At 34.2% G+C, this 14,348-nt stretch overlaps 3 protein-coding genes across 5 annotated transcripts; 2 read left to right on the top strand and 1 right to left on the bottom strand.

Annotated features, from left to right (window-relative positions):
* The first annotated feature begins 7,033 nt into the window (after nt 1-7,033).
* LOC107915860 (probable WRKY transcription factor 51) lies at nt 7,034-9,173 on the top strand. The gene is made up of 3 exons (XM_016845059.2): nt 7,034-7,316; nt 7,470-7,616; nt 8,807-9,173. Exons 1-3 carry the CDS (start codon nt 7,102-7,104, stop codon nt 8,967-8,969), a joined length of 525 nt encoding a protein of 174 aa, XP_016700548.1. The 5' UTR covers nt 7,034-7,101; the 3' UTR covers nt 8,970-9,173.
* A 1,091-nt stretch (nt 9,174-10,264) lies between these two features.
* Nucleotides 10,265-12,111, top strand: LOC107914398 (uncharacterized protein At5g64816). Of its 3 annotated transcripts, none has more exons than XM_016843301.2 (2): nt 10,265-10,335; nt 11,489-12,111. In XM_016843301.2, exon 2 carries the CDS (start codon nt 11,536-11,538, stop codon nt 11,911-11,913), a length of 378 nt encoding a protein of 125 aa, XP_016698790.1. In that variant the 5' UTR covers nt 10,265-10,335; nt 11,489-11,535; the 3' UTR covers nt 11,914-12,111. The 3 variants fall into 3 exon arrangements, with proteins under 3 accessions (XP_016698790.1, XP_016698789.1, XP_016698788.1); XM_016843300.2 differs by having other exon boundaries at nt 10,272-10,461; XM_016843299.2 differs by having other exon boundaries at nt 10,278-10,465.
* A 452-nt stretch (nt 12,112-12,563) lies between these two features.
* Nucleotides 12,564-13,367, bottom strand: LOC107916038 (uncharacterized). The gene is made up of 2 exons (XM_016845210.2): nt 12,984-13,367; nt 12,564-12,884 (listed from the first exon to the last, which is right to left on the bottom strand). The coding sequence occupies exons 1-2, from the start codon at nt 13,229-13,231 to the stop codon at nt 12,752-12,754; spliced, it is 381 nt and encodes a 126-aa protein (XP_016700699.2). The 5' UTR covers nt 13,232-13,367; the 3' UTR covers nt 12,564-12,751.
* Between the last annotated feature and the right edge of the window lie 981 nt (nt 13,368-14,348).

Here is a 14,348-nt window from a genome sequence, read left to right as displayed (position 1 = left end):
TTTCTATGTATCTCTGTAAATACACTATGTCGTTGAACTGCTATTTGGATTTATGTTCTATAAGTCTGTTGTTTGTCACATTTTGGACTCACACTGAACTCGAGTGGCTCACCCCATAGTGTTTCCCCTTTCAGGTACTTATCACACCTTTCAAAGCTTGGACCAGTACACGAAGGCCTCAGACAGTCTCGATAAGGAAACATGCTTAAGAGTCTTCTTTCGATTGCCATTTTGGTAAATGGTTTTGAAATGTCAACGGTTATAAGAACTGTGGTATAGTTTTAAATTGGGCTTTTCGTAAATGATTTTCTTTGGATTGAAAATTTTGTAATATCGAGATTTTATAACTGAGAGTTTTTACACAACTTAAATACTGTAATGTTTTGTAGTGGTAAATTTTTAATTTTTCGTACGATCACTTCAGTGATCAATGTGACCTCCAGATTCGGCCAAAACTTCTGGGCCGGTTTTGGGGCGTTATAAAATGGTTTATAATATTAATAATATTAGAATGATAAGATGATCGAAATGAAAAATCATATATGCTACATTTGGTAGGAGTTTTGTTTTTACATATGTTTAGTATAAAGTTAGCAATAAACTAATTCAATTGATAACATTTTGCTATTCCAATGACTTATTTCTAGCAAAGAGAGAAAAATTTTTGCTTATTTTAAATAGGTCTTATTTTTTAATAAGAGTTTTTACTCATTTTTCTAATTTCAATGTTAAATTGTACTATCTATTCTTTATTTTATTCTTATGTCTAACTATTGTAATACATATGCAATAAATATGTTTTTCTCATATTATTACACTAATAACCAAATGAGGCAATATAATTTTATAATATTAATAGTATTAGGATGATAAGACGATGAAAAGTAAATCATAAAAATTAATGATAAGTTTACAAGTATAATTTTAAGTACAAATATAATTATAAATTATAAATAATACATGTGGAATAAACTAAAATTAAAATTAACTAAATATAAAATATAATAAATTAAAAATTAAAATATATTTAAACATAAATCATAATCATGTTGAATGGTACATAATAAACTGGAGCCTTTGTCAACACCCACCAAAGCTTTATTAGCAATTTTATTCTTTTTATAATTCAATAATGGCGTTCTCTCATTCTACTCGTTGGTCAAATAGTTCATCCACTCATCCTTATAATGTACAATTTTATTAAACATTTTTCTATCTCCAAAACCAAGATCATGGCCCCTTTTGGTATAATAAAAGAATAAAAGTACAATGTCAACAATACATAAAATGAACACTTAACAGATTACAAATATACTAGAAACTGTTTTTATGTGATTAATAATTACTTTGTTTAAGATGTATGAATCTAAAGTGCAATTATTTTTATTATCATGAAATACCAAACATCTTTTTAATAAAATTTAGGTACATGAGATTAATCTTTAAAAAATCACAATTACAATATTTTTTTCTTAGCCATAATTAATGTTATTATTAAAACCCATAAAGGGTGAGATTAGTACAAGAAAAGCAACAATTGCCCTGCAACAAAATACCAGACCAACACCAAAATAAGGCCAAGAAACTCCTGAATCCTACAATTGAAACAACTCACCAAACAACACCCAAATATCATATACTTAACTCCATTGCAAAAAGCATAGATGAATGAGCACCAAAAATACTTGCAATGAAAGCATTTCTCCACTCCTTGCTAGCTGAAACCCCAAATAAAAAGCTCTCATACTTATAACAAGCTCTACCCATCAGTCCCTGCCTGTTAGAAATGGTAGCAGTTAGTGGTAGTTGACAGTTAGGATGGTTAAGCATTTTCAGTTACAGTTGGTTAGTTGAAGTTGGTTAGTTGAACTTGCAAGTATTAAATACATGCAATTGTATTCCTGAGTTTAATCAATGAGAATAATTCGTTCTGTTTCTTCAGATTGAATGAAATCATAACATGGTATCAAGAGCCAAATATTTTTTCACGGTGTGAATTTCTTGTGTGTTTGTTTTATTTCATGGCTATGGAAACAATCCCTGGGACTGAGACCCCGCGTCGTTTGACCAGTTCTAGAGAAGGCGTTCATTCGCAGAGTCTTGGCAGCGGTGGTTCGTCAACAGTTCACTACTTTGCCAAACATGATACAGTCGAACTTGCTGAGCACAATTTCTTGTTATGGAAGCATCAACTGTTATTGATTCTTGAAGGATATGGGCTTAAAGGTTTTGTATTGGGACAGTTTCGGCTCCTTCAGCAGTTCTTGCAGGAGTTGATAGTCAACTGATAGATAATTCGGCATTTCTTGTTCATAGAAAGCAGGACAAATTTTTAGCCTCTTGGCTTCTCTCGTCAGTTACTGATGAAATTTTGGTCCATCTTACAGCAGCTAAGACAAGCTTTGAGGTTTGGACTACAATTGAAAAACGATTTGGTACCACGCCAAGTATTAGGGTAGCAAGTCTGCGTCATGCTTTGTATTCGATCAAGAAGGCTAGTTTAACTGTTAAAGAATACCTGGCTAAGGTAAAGACTCTTAGTGATAGTCTAACGGCAGTTGGAAGCTTGGTAACAGAAAGAGAACAAGTCAGTGTCATTTTGTCCGATTTTTCTATGGAGTATGAGTCTATTCGATTTTTTACATCTGCAACTCCAGTGTCTTTGGATTTACTTACTGATATGCTTCTTGATTGTGAAGCCAGTCACTTAGCTCTATTGACAGAAGCTCCTTTGCAAGCGAATTTGGTAGACAAATATCAAGAGACCTTAGGGGGTTCAAAATCCACTTACTCTTAGGTTTCCAAGCAAGGGTATAGTGGTTCAAGTCGAGGCTAGTCTCGTGGGAGAACTAGAGGTGCTGGTCGGGGCTGGTCTCGGTCCAGGCCATAATGTCAGCTATGTGGGAAAATTGGGCATATTGTTCAGAATTGTTATCATCAGTTTGATGAGAACTTTTTTGGTCAGAGCCCTTCAGTTAACCTTCATCAAACCCGTGATTTTACTCCTTCTTCAACAGCTTACTCATCTATGGTTCCTTGTTCTGGCTCGTGTTCACAGTCGTCACCCTCACCGACCCTCTTCATACTGATCAGACTTGGTATCCAGATTCGGGTGTAACGAACCATGTTACACCTGAAAGGTCGACTCTGATGACTACTTCTCCTTACACAGGTACTGGTCGAGTTCTTATGGGAAATGGTAAGTCTGTCTCTATTGCTAATGTAGGATCATCTAATGTCTTAGCTGGCTCCAGGCTTTTGCGTCTTTAGAATGTGTTACATGTTCCTACAGTTTGTAAGAACCTAATGTCTGTAGGTCAATTTGCAAAATATAATGGTGTTTATTTTGAGTTTCACCCTTATCTGTGTTTTGTGAAGGACATTCAGATAGGGATGATTCTCCTCGTGAGCCACATGCATGAGGGTCTATATAGGTTTCAGTTCTCAAAGTCTTCTCCCAACCTCAACTGCTCTCTCTCGAAGCCCAACTCGTGCTTGGTCAACAGTGTTCAACTCTAGTCTGTTGCCTTATGGCATAACAGGCTTGGACATCCCTGTTCCAACACATTAGCTCATATACTGAGATCATGTAATGTACCTTTTGCACAGAGTAGCTTGCCTCGTATATGTACTGCTTGTCAGCTAGGCAAAACTCACAAGCTCTTGTTTTCCTCTTCCAAAATAGTGTATTCTTTTCCTTTTGAACTAGTAGTGTCAGATGTATGGGGACCAACTTGTGTAGCTTCGAATGATTTTTGTTATTACGTATCTTTTGTTGATATGTACAGTAGATATACTTGGGTTTACTTTCGTAAGAGCAAATCTGAGGTGGTTCAATGTTTTCTCAACTTTCATCAGATGGTTAAGGTTCAATTTGGTTGTTCTGTTAAGATACTACAAACTGACTGAGGGGGAGAGTATCGTAGGGTATACACCATAGGGTCACATGTCCCTACACCTCAAAGCAAAATGGCACTGCTGAAAGGAAACATCAAAAAACCGTAGACATGAGATTGTCACTTCTAGCCCAATCCGGTATCCTTTTGAAGTTTTGTTATTTTGCTTTTACATATGCTGTTTACTTGACAAATAGACTGCCTACTTCAGTTCTTCATAACGTGAGTTCTTATGAAGCACTTCACAAACACAAACCTAGTTATGATTTGTTTCGGGTGTTTGGCTGCACTTGCTTCCATGATTTGAGACTTTTCCACCAGCACAAGTTATACTTCAGGTCTCAGATGTGTGTGTTTCTTAGTAGTGCTCCCAATACAAAGGCATATAGATGCTTAGCTACAGATGGTCTGGTTTATCTCTCTCGCCATGTTCGGTTTGATGAGAAGTGTTTTCCTTTTCAAAATGGATTTTGCTCTCGATCTCAAGTGAATTCTATAAGGGATTCGTATCGACAGACCGTCCTTCCTATAGTCATGGATAACATTTATCCTAAGGGTTCCCATGTTCAACCCGATACAAGTTCTATTAGAATGTCTCCTGTGGCATCTTCCCGAGTTAATTCTCCTTCCACTTCTCCTGATGGTTTCCTACCAACAACTGAAATGTCTCCCTCGTATGATCAACCTGAGTGCAGTACAATGGTTCCTCAAAATGCAAATATTCATCCCATGCAAACTCGTGCCAAGAGTGGTATTTTTAAGTCGAGAGTTTTTACTTCAGCCCTAGATGAGAAGGAACCTTTGACCATAACTGAAGCTCTTCAAAGTCCTGACTGGACAGCAGCTGCTCAAGCTGAGTATAGTGCATTACTAGCAAATCATACTTGGGATCTCATGCCCTTACCTGCAGGTTGTCGGGAGGTTGGCTGTAAGTGGATTTTCAAGCTCAAAAGACATGCTGATGGGTCTATTGCGAGGTACAAAGGTCGACTTGTGGTTAAGGGATACTTGCAAGAAGCTAGGGTTGATTTTCAAGAGACATTCAGCCCTGTGGTTAAGCCCACTACAATAAGAGTGGTTCTTGCTTTGGCAGTCTCTTTCAATTGGTCACTTCGACAAGTTGATATCAATAATGCGTTTTTAAATGGGGATTTGAGTGAAGAAATTTACATGTTGCAGCCTCTAGGATTTGAGCAGCAAGGCTCTAACGGATAGCACCTGGGTTGTCGACTTCGAAAGGCCCTGTACGGTCTCAAGCAAGCACTGAGGGCTTGGTTTCACAAGTTGCAAGAATTTTTGTTAACCATGCAGTTTAAAGTGTCCAAAGTAGATAGTTCTTTCTTCATCCTTCAGTCAGGGTCTTAGTTGGTGTACGTGTTTGTCTATGTTGATGATATTATCATCACAAGGAACGATGATGAGGTCATAGACGAGTTTGTCACTCAGCTAAATGCAAAGTTCTCATTAAAAGACCTAGGAAGGTTACATTATTTCTTGGGCATAGAGGTGAATTACACTTCACAAGGGATATTCCTTACACAAAGAAGTACGTTGCTGAACTGCTTCAAAGAGCTTTCATGGACAGGTCAAATAGCTTGCCAACACCTATGGTTACCTCATGTCGACTGTCAGCCAATGAAAGGAGTCATGTTGAGGATGAGCATCATTATAGGAGTATTGTTGGTGCTTTGCAGTACGTTGTCATCACTAGACCAGACATAGCTTATTCAGTAAACAAGGTTTGCCAATTTATGCATAAGCCTTTAGACCTGCATTTCAAGGCTGTGAAGAGAATCTTAAGATATTTACAAGGGACACTGGATTATGGGTTGAAATTCACCCGAACATCAAGATTTTTACTTGAAGGATATTCGGATGCAAGCTGGGGGTCTGATGTAGATGATCGAAGGTCAACCTCAGGCTTCTGTGTGTTTCTCGGAGGGAATCCAATCTCCTAGAGCTCAAGAAAACAACAAGTCATCTCTAGGTCTACAGCAGAAGCAGAATACAAGAGTGTGGCTTATGTCACTGCGGAGATAGTATGGATTCGGGCGTTGCTGACTGAGTTATGCATTTCAGTTCCAAAGAAGGCCTTGATATGGTGCGATAGTTCAGCGGCAGTTGCAGTTGCGGGGAATCCAGTCATGCACTCAAAATTTAAACATGTTGAAATGGATCTGTTCTTTGTCAGAGAAAAGGTTGCAGATGGGGTACTTCATGTAGGACATATACCTGGTTTAGATCAAACTATAGACATACTGACAAAACCACTGTCAGTAGGAGCTTTCACTAAGTTTCGCGATCGGCTTTGTGTTGTTGGTACAAGTAGGAAAAGGCTTTGATGAGAAGAGAAGTTGATGAGTATGGGGCATGTTAGGAATGGTAGCAGTTAGTGGTAGTTGACAGTTAGGATGGTTAAGCATTTTCAGTTACAGTTGGTTAGCTGAAGTTGGTTAGTTGAACTTGCAAGTATTAAGTACATGCAATTGTATTCCTGAGTTTAATCAATGAGAATAATCCGTTATGTTTCGTAAGATTGAATGAAATCATAACACTGCCAAAGGAGCCATGGCCAAGAAAGCTGTCAAGCTTAATGCAATCCACAAAGCTTGTTGAGACTTTTCCTTAAGGTCAGCTCTTTTGAGTTCAAGTCCCTTTCACTGGCAAGTTTATTGAAATAGAAGCAACATTGGTCACCCTAGTGAACAAAGGTCCAACAAAGAAAACCCAACATGCAGCGAAAAAATTCAAAACCTGCTGCCATTAACATTACAAACCACAAATTTCAACATCTCGATGGTGTGCAATGAGTTGCAAGTTAAATGAATCCGATCCGATCAGAAAGAGCCACTTAAAAATGGAGCCCATATATGCTAAAATTTGTGATCTAAGGAGCTTAGACACAATACTTCCTACTAACAGCGGTTCCTGCTTATTAAGGACAAAAAAAGAAACAGATTGAGTATCATTCAAGTTTATCCCATACGTCATGCACATGACGTCATTCAACAGATCGGGACACGTGGCAGAACTTAAGCACCTTCGACGCATCCCTCCAGGAAATGTCCATGAAGGGAGAAAGATAATTATTTAATTAGAATATTTTTATAAAATATAAATTGCATAAAATAGTTGAATCTATGCCTAACGAGTTTGCCTTCCTACACACTGTCAAAGACCAAAGTCCACCTCTCCTTGGAAATTAATGGACTTCTCCCGGGAGAGCTCAAACCCTAACCTTAATATCACCTTCTATCCCGATAACTTGGATCCGGTGACCGAGTTCGAGCTGTCGGATTATCTTATGCTCGACGGTGGGGTTTTCGAGGAAGACTCATCATCGCAAAGTATAGCATCGTCGGAGAAGGGCTTGGGAGGAGGTAACGAAATTAGTGGTGCAACATCGAAAACCCCCATCATGCAAGTGATATAGGCTCTTTTTCTTCTTTCTTTTTTTCACTTTCTTCTCGAAAACCCATAAAAAGAAGTAAATATTTAAGTAAAAAGTAGTAGTTTTTATTCTTGTTTAAGCAATAATGGGTCTTCTTTTTTATTTTTCCTAAAATTTTGTAGAAAATGCAAGACTGAAGCGAGGGAAAAGAAGTTGGAACAGAGGCATCGGGTTGCATTTATAACGAAATCGGAGATAGAAGTCATGGATGATGGATATAAATGGAGGAAATATGGGAAAAAGCCTGTGAAGAACAGCCCAAATCCAAGGTAAATTTTGTACAAATTAATTAAGATAAAATATATAAGTTATTTTGAGACGTTGCCTTTATCTTATTGCATCAAGTGAAGAACACATTTTGGTGATTTATATTAATTTATTCGATATATTGTAGTTTCAACTTGATAAATAACTTAATAATTTTCTCACATTTCTTTCTCGTGATCATTTGAAAATTATATATAATTCAACCATGCAGACAACCTGCGTCTCATAAAATTATTGGTTGCATGTTGGATTTTGTTATTATTATTTAAAAATAATAATTTATTGCAATATGGTAGTAATTACTATAAAAATTTGTTGTCTTTCTCCAACCATGTACTAATTGGAATCCAAGATGCGACTGCGATATTGGTACACGTTCATGCTAAAAGATTAAGATTAGTGTGTCTCTCACACGTCCCTTATGTCAAAAACTTATACATTGAATCTTCTAATAATTTCTTTCTTATTATATGAATTAACTTAATATGTACTCAAAACTTTATATTATCACAAAAGAACTTAAAATAATATATTCTTCTTAAAATAGAAGTTACAATGAATCAATTCAAAATATCTACAATTTTTTTAATCTTATATTATCTATAATCTTTTTTCTTATATAATATAAAAAGGGGATGAATTAAATTAAATCCATCAGATCATAGAGTAGGATAGTAGCATAAATGGGTGAAGGGGAGCCAAAGTGGGACGCCCCATAAACTAAGTACCACCATCATTCAATCATCCATGAAGTAGATTGCGAATCAATGCAAGAGGCATTAGTTAATAGTTCACTCCACACACACAATGGGCTGCATCATCAGCTCAGCTGTAATATCTGTCTAGATAATTATGTTATATATAGAATCATTTAAACACACATACACTCTCTAAGCTCTATATAATATGGATACGCTTACAAGATTATATGTACATTTGTGTGTGTCTTTCATGACCTACGAAACAGCTTTGAGTTTTGAATTTTTTGTGTTTGAATCTTAAAACGGAGGAAAAGAGTGGGATTATAGATGAAGAAAAATAACCCCATTATAAACAATAACTTACACATAAAAAATAACATCTGTATACGAATATGGCTATGAAGTTATGTGTTACATCTGTATTCCCAACATTTTTCTTGGGTAGTTCATGAACGATAAGCCGATGTGAATAACTATTATATATTATGCAGGAACTATTATAAATGTTCAAGTGGAGGATGCAATGTGAAGAAGAGGATAGAAAGGGACAGAGATGACCATAGTTATGTGATAACTACCTACGAGGGTTCTCACAATCATTACAGCCCTTTCACGGTTTATTATAATCAAATGCCTCCAAATGCTTGGACCTAGCAAGCTTCTCCATCCTCTTCTTCTTCTACAAGAAAAAACAAAAATATATACATACATAAATACATGATGTATTGTTTATTAGGAGATGCTTCTTCTAACCATCATGTTTGCTTAACATGGCCATCTACTTTACATATTTTACGTAATTATATGTATAGTATATATGGGGTCTATTTTATTAGTGCCTATAAACACATTTAGTCACCAATTTAAGAAAATGTTTTACCATATTCAATACATTGCTTTCACCGAATCCAAGAAAAAATAATAGCATCATTCACATTTCTCTTATATATATATATTGTTTTTTTTTATAAAATACTTTAAATTTGTTTTCAAATGTTAAATAGACTAAGATGATATATCAGCTTCCCAATTCAATGCATTTCTTACCATTAATTTTGTTGATAATCCATAGGTTTTTAATTTGGTCCTATTATAATTTTGAGAGTATATTGTTTTAAAAATTATAAACCAATTCATAATTTTATTATCTTTTTCTAATGTGATATTGACTTTGTTTACTTTCGAGTTTAACCCACAAAGTTGTTTGGCTATTGACGACTGCAAATTTTATTTCCACAAGGCTAACTTGAAACGGCTTATTAAATTAATTTTATCTTTTTTTTTTGAAAAAATTCACAATATCAATGTCTAAATAACTTGTTTGAAGCTCATAAAAAAAATTATTTGTTTGAAGCTTGAGAGGTAAGCAAAGTGAATGGTACGTCAACCAATTAACATCCACAATTGATTCGTAAATAGTAGATCATTTAATTAATATTTTTTTACTTAACTATTAATTTTTTAATTTAGTCACTTAATTATTATCTTCTTTTTTCAGCACGCAGATATCTTCTTCATTTTTTAGTTTGGTCACCCACGACACTTAATAGAAATGGATAAAAAAAACAATCTCAATTAGTTAGGTGACTAAATTAAAAAAATTGATAGTTAAGTAATCCAAAAAAGAAAAGGAGTAATAGTTTGGCGACCAAATTAAACAAATTGATAGTTGGGTGATCAAAAGAAAAAAAATTGACAATATTTGGGTAACTTGTGATGTAATTTACCCTAATTTATAAATAGTTAAAATGTGATATAACTCCCTATACTCTTTATAAATTTAAAATTTAATCTATGTATTTTAATTTTAAGAAATTTTAATTTCTCAATTTTTCAATTTTTCAATTTTTCAATTTTTCAATTCATGTATTGATATTATATTTTAAAATAAAAGATTTGACTCGATAATCATATAATTAAAAAAATATAACTTAAATAAAATTAATTCTATGTGCCAATATTGCCTCACATAAACAGTTCACTCTCTTTGCTGAATTCCCCTAAAAGCCCTGCTCCAAAGGTCAGTCCCTCGTCCTTTCACTTCTCTGAAACCCTGATTTTTTTTCCTTTCAAGTTGTATCTTTTTCTTCTGGAATCAAATCTCTAGGATTAGCGGAAGCGTCGAGTATCTATTCTTTGTAATTTGGTCTGTAAGTCGTCATCTGGATTTCTCTTCTTTTGTTCTTTTCTTTTGCCTATTTGTACAAATTTTATGGGTTTAACAAATTTTCGGGCTTTTAATCTCTCTGTGCTTTTACTATGCCTTCAGAATGGGTTTATGTTACTGCATTATTTGATGCTTTTGTTCTTTTAATAAAATGGATTTTTGCTAAATATTGTTAGAAATAGATTGGGTTTTAAAGCTAAAAAGTTTTGGGATTTTGCTCACTCTGAAAGAGTTTTTTTTTTAAATGCAGAGGAAGAGATTTAATTGGGAATTTGTTTATGTGATTGTTTGAGAAAGCTGTAGTTTTTCGTTCACTAAAATAAGAATGTGCTTTGCAGTTTACTAAAATTGGAGTTATCTAATTGATTGTTATGTGATAATATTTATACATATATACAAGGGATTGTAAGGCTTTCTATTGCTGTTGGCTATGATAAATGCAGTAATGTGCCTTGTCTGGATATGTTTTCGTTTTAGTTTGAAATCTTTCCATAGTAGATGAGTAGCTTGCTTTATGTTTGAAATATCAAGTGAAACATGCTAAAAATGGTTGATATTGGGATGTAAAATGTGTATGTTCTAAAGCCATTAGCAGCGGCATTGCATAGGTTCTCTCCTTATTTCATCTCTCTGATGTTCTCAGACAACATAATGCAAGTGGCGCTTATCTGAAGTGCTTCTTATAGTAATGCGATGTTGTATTATTTGCAATCTTTCAAAGTATTGAATGGTAGATGTACTGTAACTTCAAATGGTAGGCAGTGTAAAATCCAACTTTCTAACTGCAGATATCCAAGTATTGTCATTTGTCTACCTTTAAAGTCTTTTTTTTTCCCACTCAGTGATTCTTTTGTAATTTTAGATTTGATTGCCCTTGCAGTGGAATTTGTAATTATGTGTTAAAAGTGAAGTTAAATGCCTGTTAAATTTAACTGCTATATATGTTCAGTCAAGAAATGAATATATATAAGAAGTTAAAGTGCTGTATTTTCCTCTTTCATCGCAGAAGAGGACATAGGGAAAGAAGAAAGGAGTTGCTTACTGCAATTTGTGATGGTAGAAGTTTGGTGGTCCCTTCTTGGGGCTGCCATCCCTGCAGTTATCGCAGGGCAAGCTTTTAGAATGAAGAAAAGGCATGCTGAAGATCAGAAAGTTAAGAGTGCCAGAGGAAGGGAGAAGACTGCAGATGATGTTTTTGTTTGTGAGAGAGTCTGCACTTCAAAGAGAATGCTGAAAAAGGTTGGGGCATTTTCAAAAGATCCATTTCGTGACACTTGTGTAACTGTCTGTGGTGTGTCTGAGCTCGATGCATGCTCCGATGCTTGTGCTCGTACTGTTTGCGTCAACCAACATCAGGTACCCAACTGGAATGACATTTGCCTTCGAAGGTGTCAGAGTGAATGCCTTAGACTCTCTGCTTCGAATTCTTAGTGTTTTTTCCTCTTAGATTTCAAACATCAATATATGTAGAATATAGTGCTTTAATTACAGTGACTGCTATCTTGGTCCCAGTAGTTGGCCTCAAAGTAGTGATCCTACGCAGGCAATTTTATGTTGAATATTATGGGTGCTTGTCAGAATGGAATTTTTTTCTTTGCAATAATATTTTGGGTGATCCTTAGCAGTCAATTTCAATCTTATTTTCTATGTTGTGCTGCCTCTTCGGAGCTGAGTTCTGCTATTCTGTTTTGCCATTTATCTTATGTCATTGTATCTGAGTTTCTTGTGGTGCACAGCATTATCAATCTGTGTTTTATGCATAATGTTGTCAATGATTGCTATCTGCTAGTGAAAAAGTTCAATTATGCTTAGCTCAAGCAAGTTCACCATGCTTTTTTTTTTTTGGTGAGATTGGCGATCCTGGGATTCAGTTTCCCGATCTGTTGGATGTCAACCTTTGATAGGTATCTGCATGAACTAATTGCTTCAGGTTCGAGTTCGCTAAGCTATTCTTTCCAGTATTCACTGCAAAAGATTTCCTTAATAAGTTTTGAGGAAGGTTTTAACAGATGGTCTTCCCTTTGTTTACATAAAAAAAGCTGGTTTTGAAAGTTGATTGAAAATGGACGTAAAAGCAATTATTTCAATGAATTAATATAACATTAAAATATTGTAAGGTTCAGCCATAAACCTAGGCTAGGAGAAAAGTACATCAGGGATGGAGAACGAATGCATATTAGAAACTTAAAAGATGATATAATTATAACAGAAAAGTTGACTTACAAATAACACAATAAATTAGTATACTGATACGATTTATGGGTTTTGTTTAAAGTTCATCACGGGATTCTTTTTTGTCTTCAACCTTCTCAGCAGTATTTTGCAGAGTTTCTTCTGTAGATTTCTGAGTTTCTTGAACTTTTTCTTTATTTGTTTCAAAGTTTGTCTTCATTGCTTCTTCACTGGCAAAGATGAGGAACAAAACATGTTAATGACATATTGACATTCATAAAATAAATCCCATCACTTTCAACAAATGTACAAATTTCATGGAATCGTACTCTGGCTTAGATGAAGTAAACTGCAAGCGGAAATCATGGACAATGGTTTTGATTTTTTCCAAAGAATTTTTATGAGATTTCTTCAACAAAGAAAAGGTGTTTGAAACAACCTGGAAGAAAGATGGTTTGTCTTCATTTTTGATCTGGTTCTGCCCAGTTTCACCAACTACCCATAGGATCTGATGCGAGAGAACGATGAAGTGAAGAAGAAGAAGAGATAATGTGAAGCATCTTCTAGATTTGTTCATTGCTTATATTTGGTAAATGTAAATCAATAAAAAGAGGAAGTGTTATCGGCATTTGATGTAGCTTTGTAGTTTGTGTAATTGGAGGTGTTTTCAAGTTTGTTCACGTCCTACTACATGAAGGAAAGGTGGCGTTATCGCCTTGCTTCTCTACGGATTGTTCCTGAACATTTCAAAACATACATGTTATATATATACTCACCCTAATTATAAGGTTTATGATTTTAGTGAGATATTTTCTCAAAAAAAGAAAAAATAAAGTGAGATATAAGTTGCTTTTGAAAATCTTGGTAAAATAATTTCGTTGGTCCCTCTAAAAAAGAGAGCAATTTGATCCTTATTAATTTTGAAAGCGAGCAACTAGTGACAATTAATCACAATGTTAACCTTTTTTTGACAATTGTACACATTTTTTATTGATATAATAACAAGTTTAGCCCTCAAAGTATACACATTTTGTCAATTTGGTCTTAATTTAACAAATTTAGCTCGCAACATTATATATTCTGTCAACTTTGTTTTGATTTAACAAATTTAACCTGCAAAATATACACATTCTGTCAACATTTACACAAGATATGTAAACATCAAAGGCTAAATTTGTTATTATACCAATCAAAATTTAATTTAATTGATAGAAAACATTAACATTATGATTAATTGTCCTTATTTGTTCATTTTTTAAATTGATAAGATTAAATTGCTCCAATTTTTTTGAGAGGAACCAAATTGCTCAATTTCGAAATTGATAAAGATTGGAAATGTATTTTTACCGAAAATCTTTTGTTTAAAGATATTTAGATTAGACTCTCCAATTGATTTGAATAATTCATATTTATTATTTTTATGATAATAAAATATTTAATTTATATTTATATTAATATTTATAAATAAAAAATTATTTTTATTATTAAAATAATAATTCAACCTAGATCAAGCGGACTTTTATCCAAACCCTAGCCTAAGCAAGCCGGGTTTACTAAATGATGTTCATATCTTTATGAAAAGTTTTAAAATAAATTTTATTTAATTTTGTACTCTCAATGATCGTTTTATGTCCTGGGTTTACATAAACTCATAATTGCTGTTATATTATTATAATATACTTGAAACTTATAAA

This window comes from Gossypium hirsutum, chromosome D10 (genome assembly GCF_007990345.1).
Source record: "Gossypium hirsutum isolate 1008001.06 chromosome D10, Gossypium_hirsutum_v2.1, whole genome shotgun sequence".
NCBI classification, from domain to species: domain Eukaryota; kingdom Viridiplantae; phylum Streptophyta; class Magnoliopsida; order Malvales; family Malvaceae; genus Gossypium; species Gossypium hirsutum.
The sequence above is the reverse complement of the archived record's forward strand: the minus strand, read 5'-3'. Positions and strand labels throughout refer to the sequence as shown.

Excerpts from the sequence above, each read along its gene's own strand:
- LOC107915860 (XM_016845059.2), top strand. The coding sequence starts at position 7,102 with ATGGACTTCTCCCGGGAGAGCTCAAACCCTAACCTTAATATCACCTTC. Across the intron at positions 7,317-7,469 it reads ACATCGAAAACCCCCATCAT|AAAATGCAAGACTGAAGCGA; the intron begins GCAAGTGATATA and ends AAAATTTTGTAG. Across the intron at positions 7,617-8,806 it reads AAGAACAGCCCAAATCCAAG|GAACTATTATAAATGTTCAA; the intron begins GTAAATTTTGTA and ends TATATTATGCAG.
- LOC107914398 (XM_016843301.2), top strand. The coding sequence starts at position 11,536 with ATGGTAGAAGTTTGGTGGTCCCTTCTTGGGGCTGCCATCCCTGCAGTT.
- LOC107916038 (XM_016845210.2), bottom strand. The coding sequence starts at position 13,231 with ATGAACAAATCTAGAAGATGCTTCACATTATCTCTTCTTCTTCTTCAC. Across the intron at positions 12,885-12,983 it reads TTTACTTCATCTAAGCCAGA|TGAAGAAGCAATGAAGACAA; the intron begins GTACGATTCCAT and ends CATCTTTGCCAG.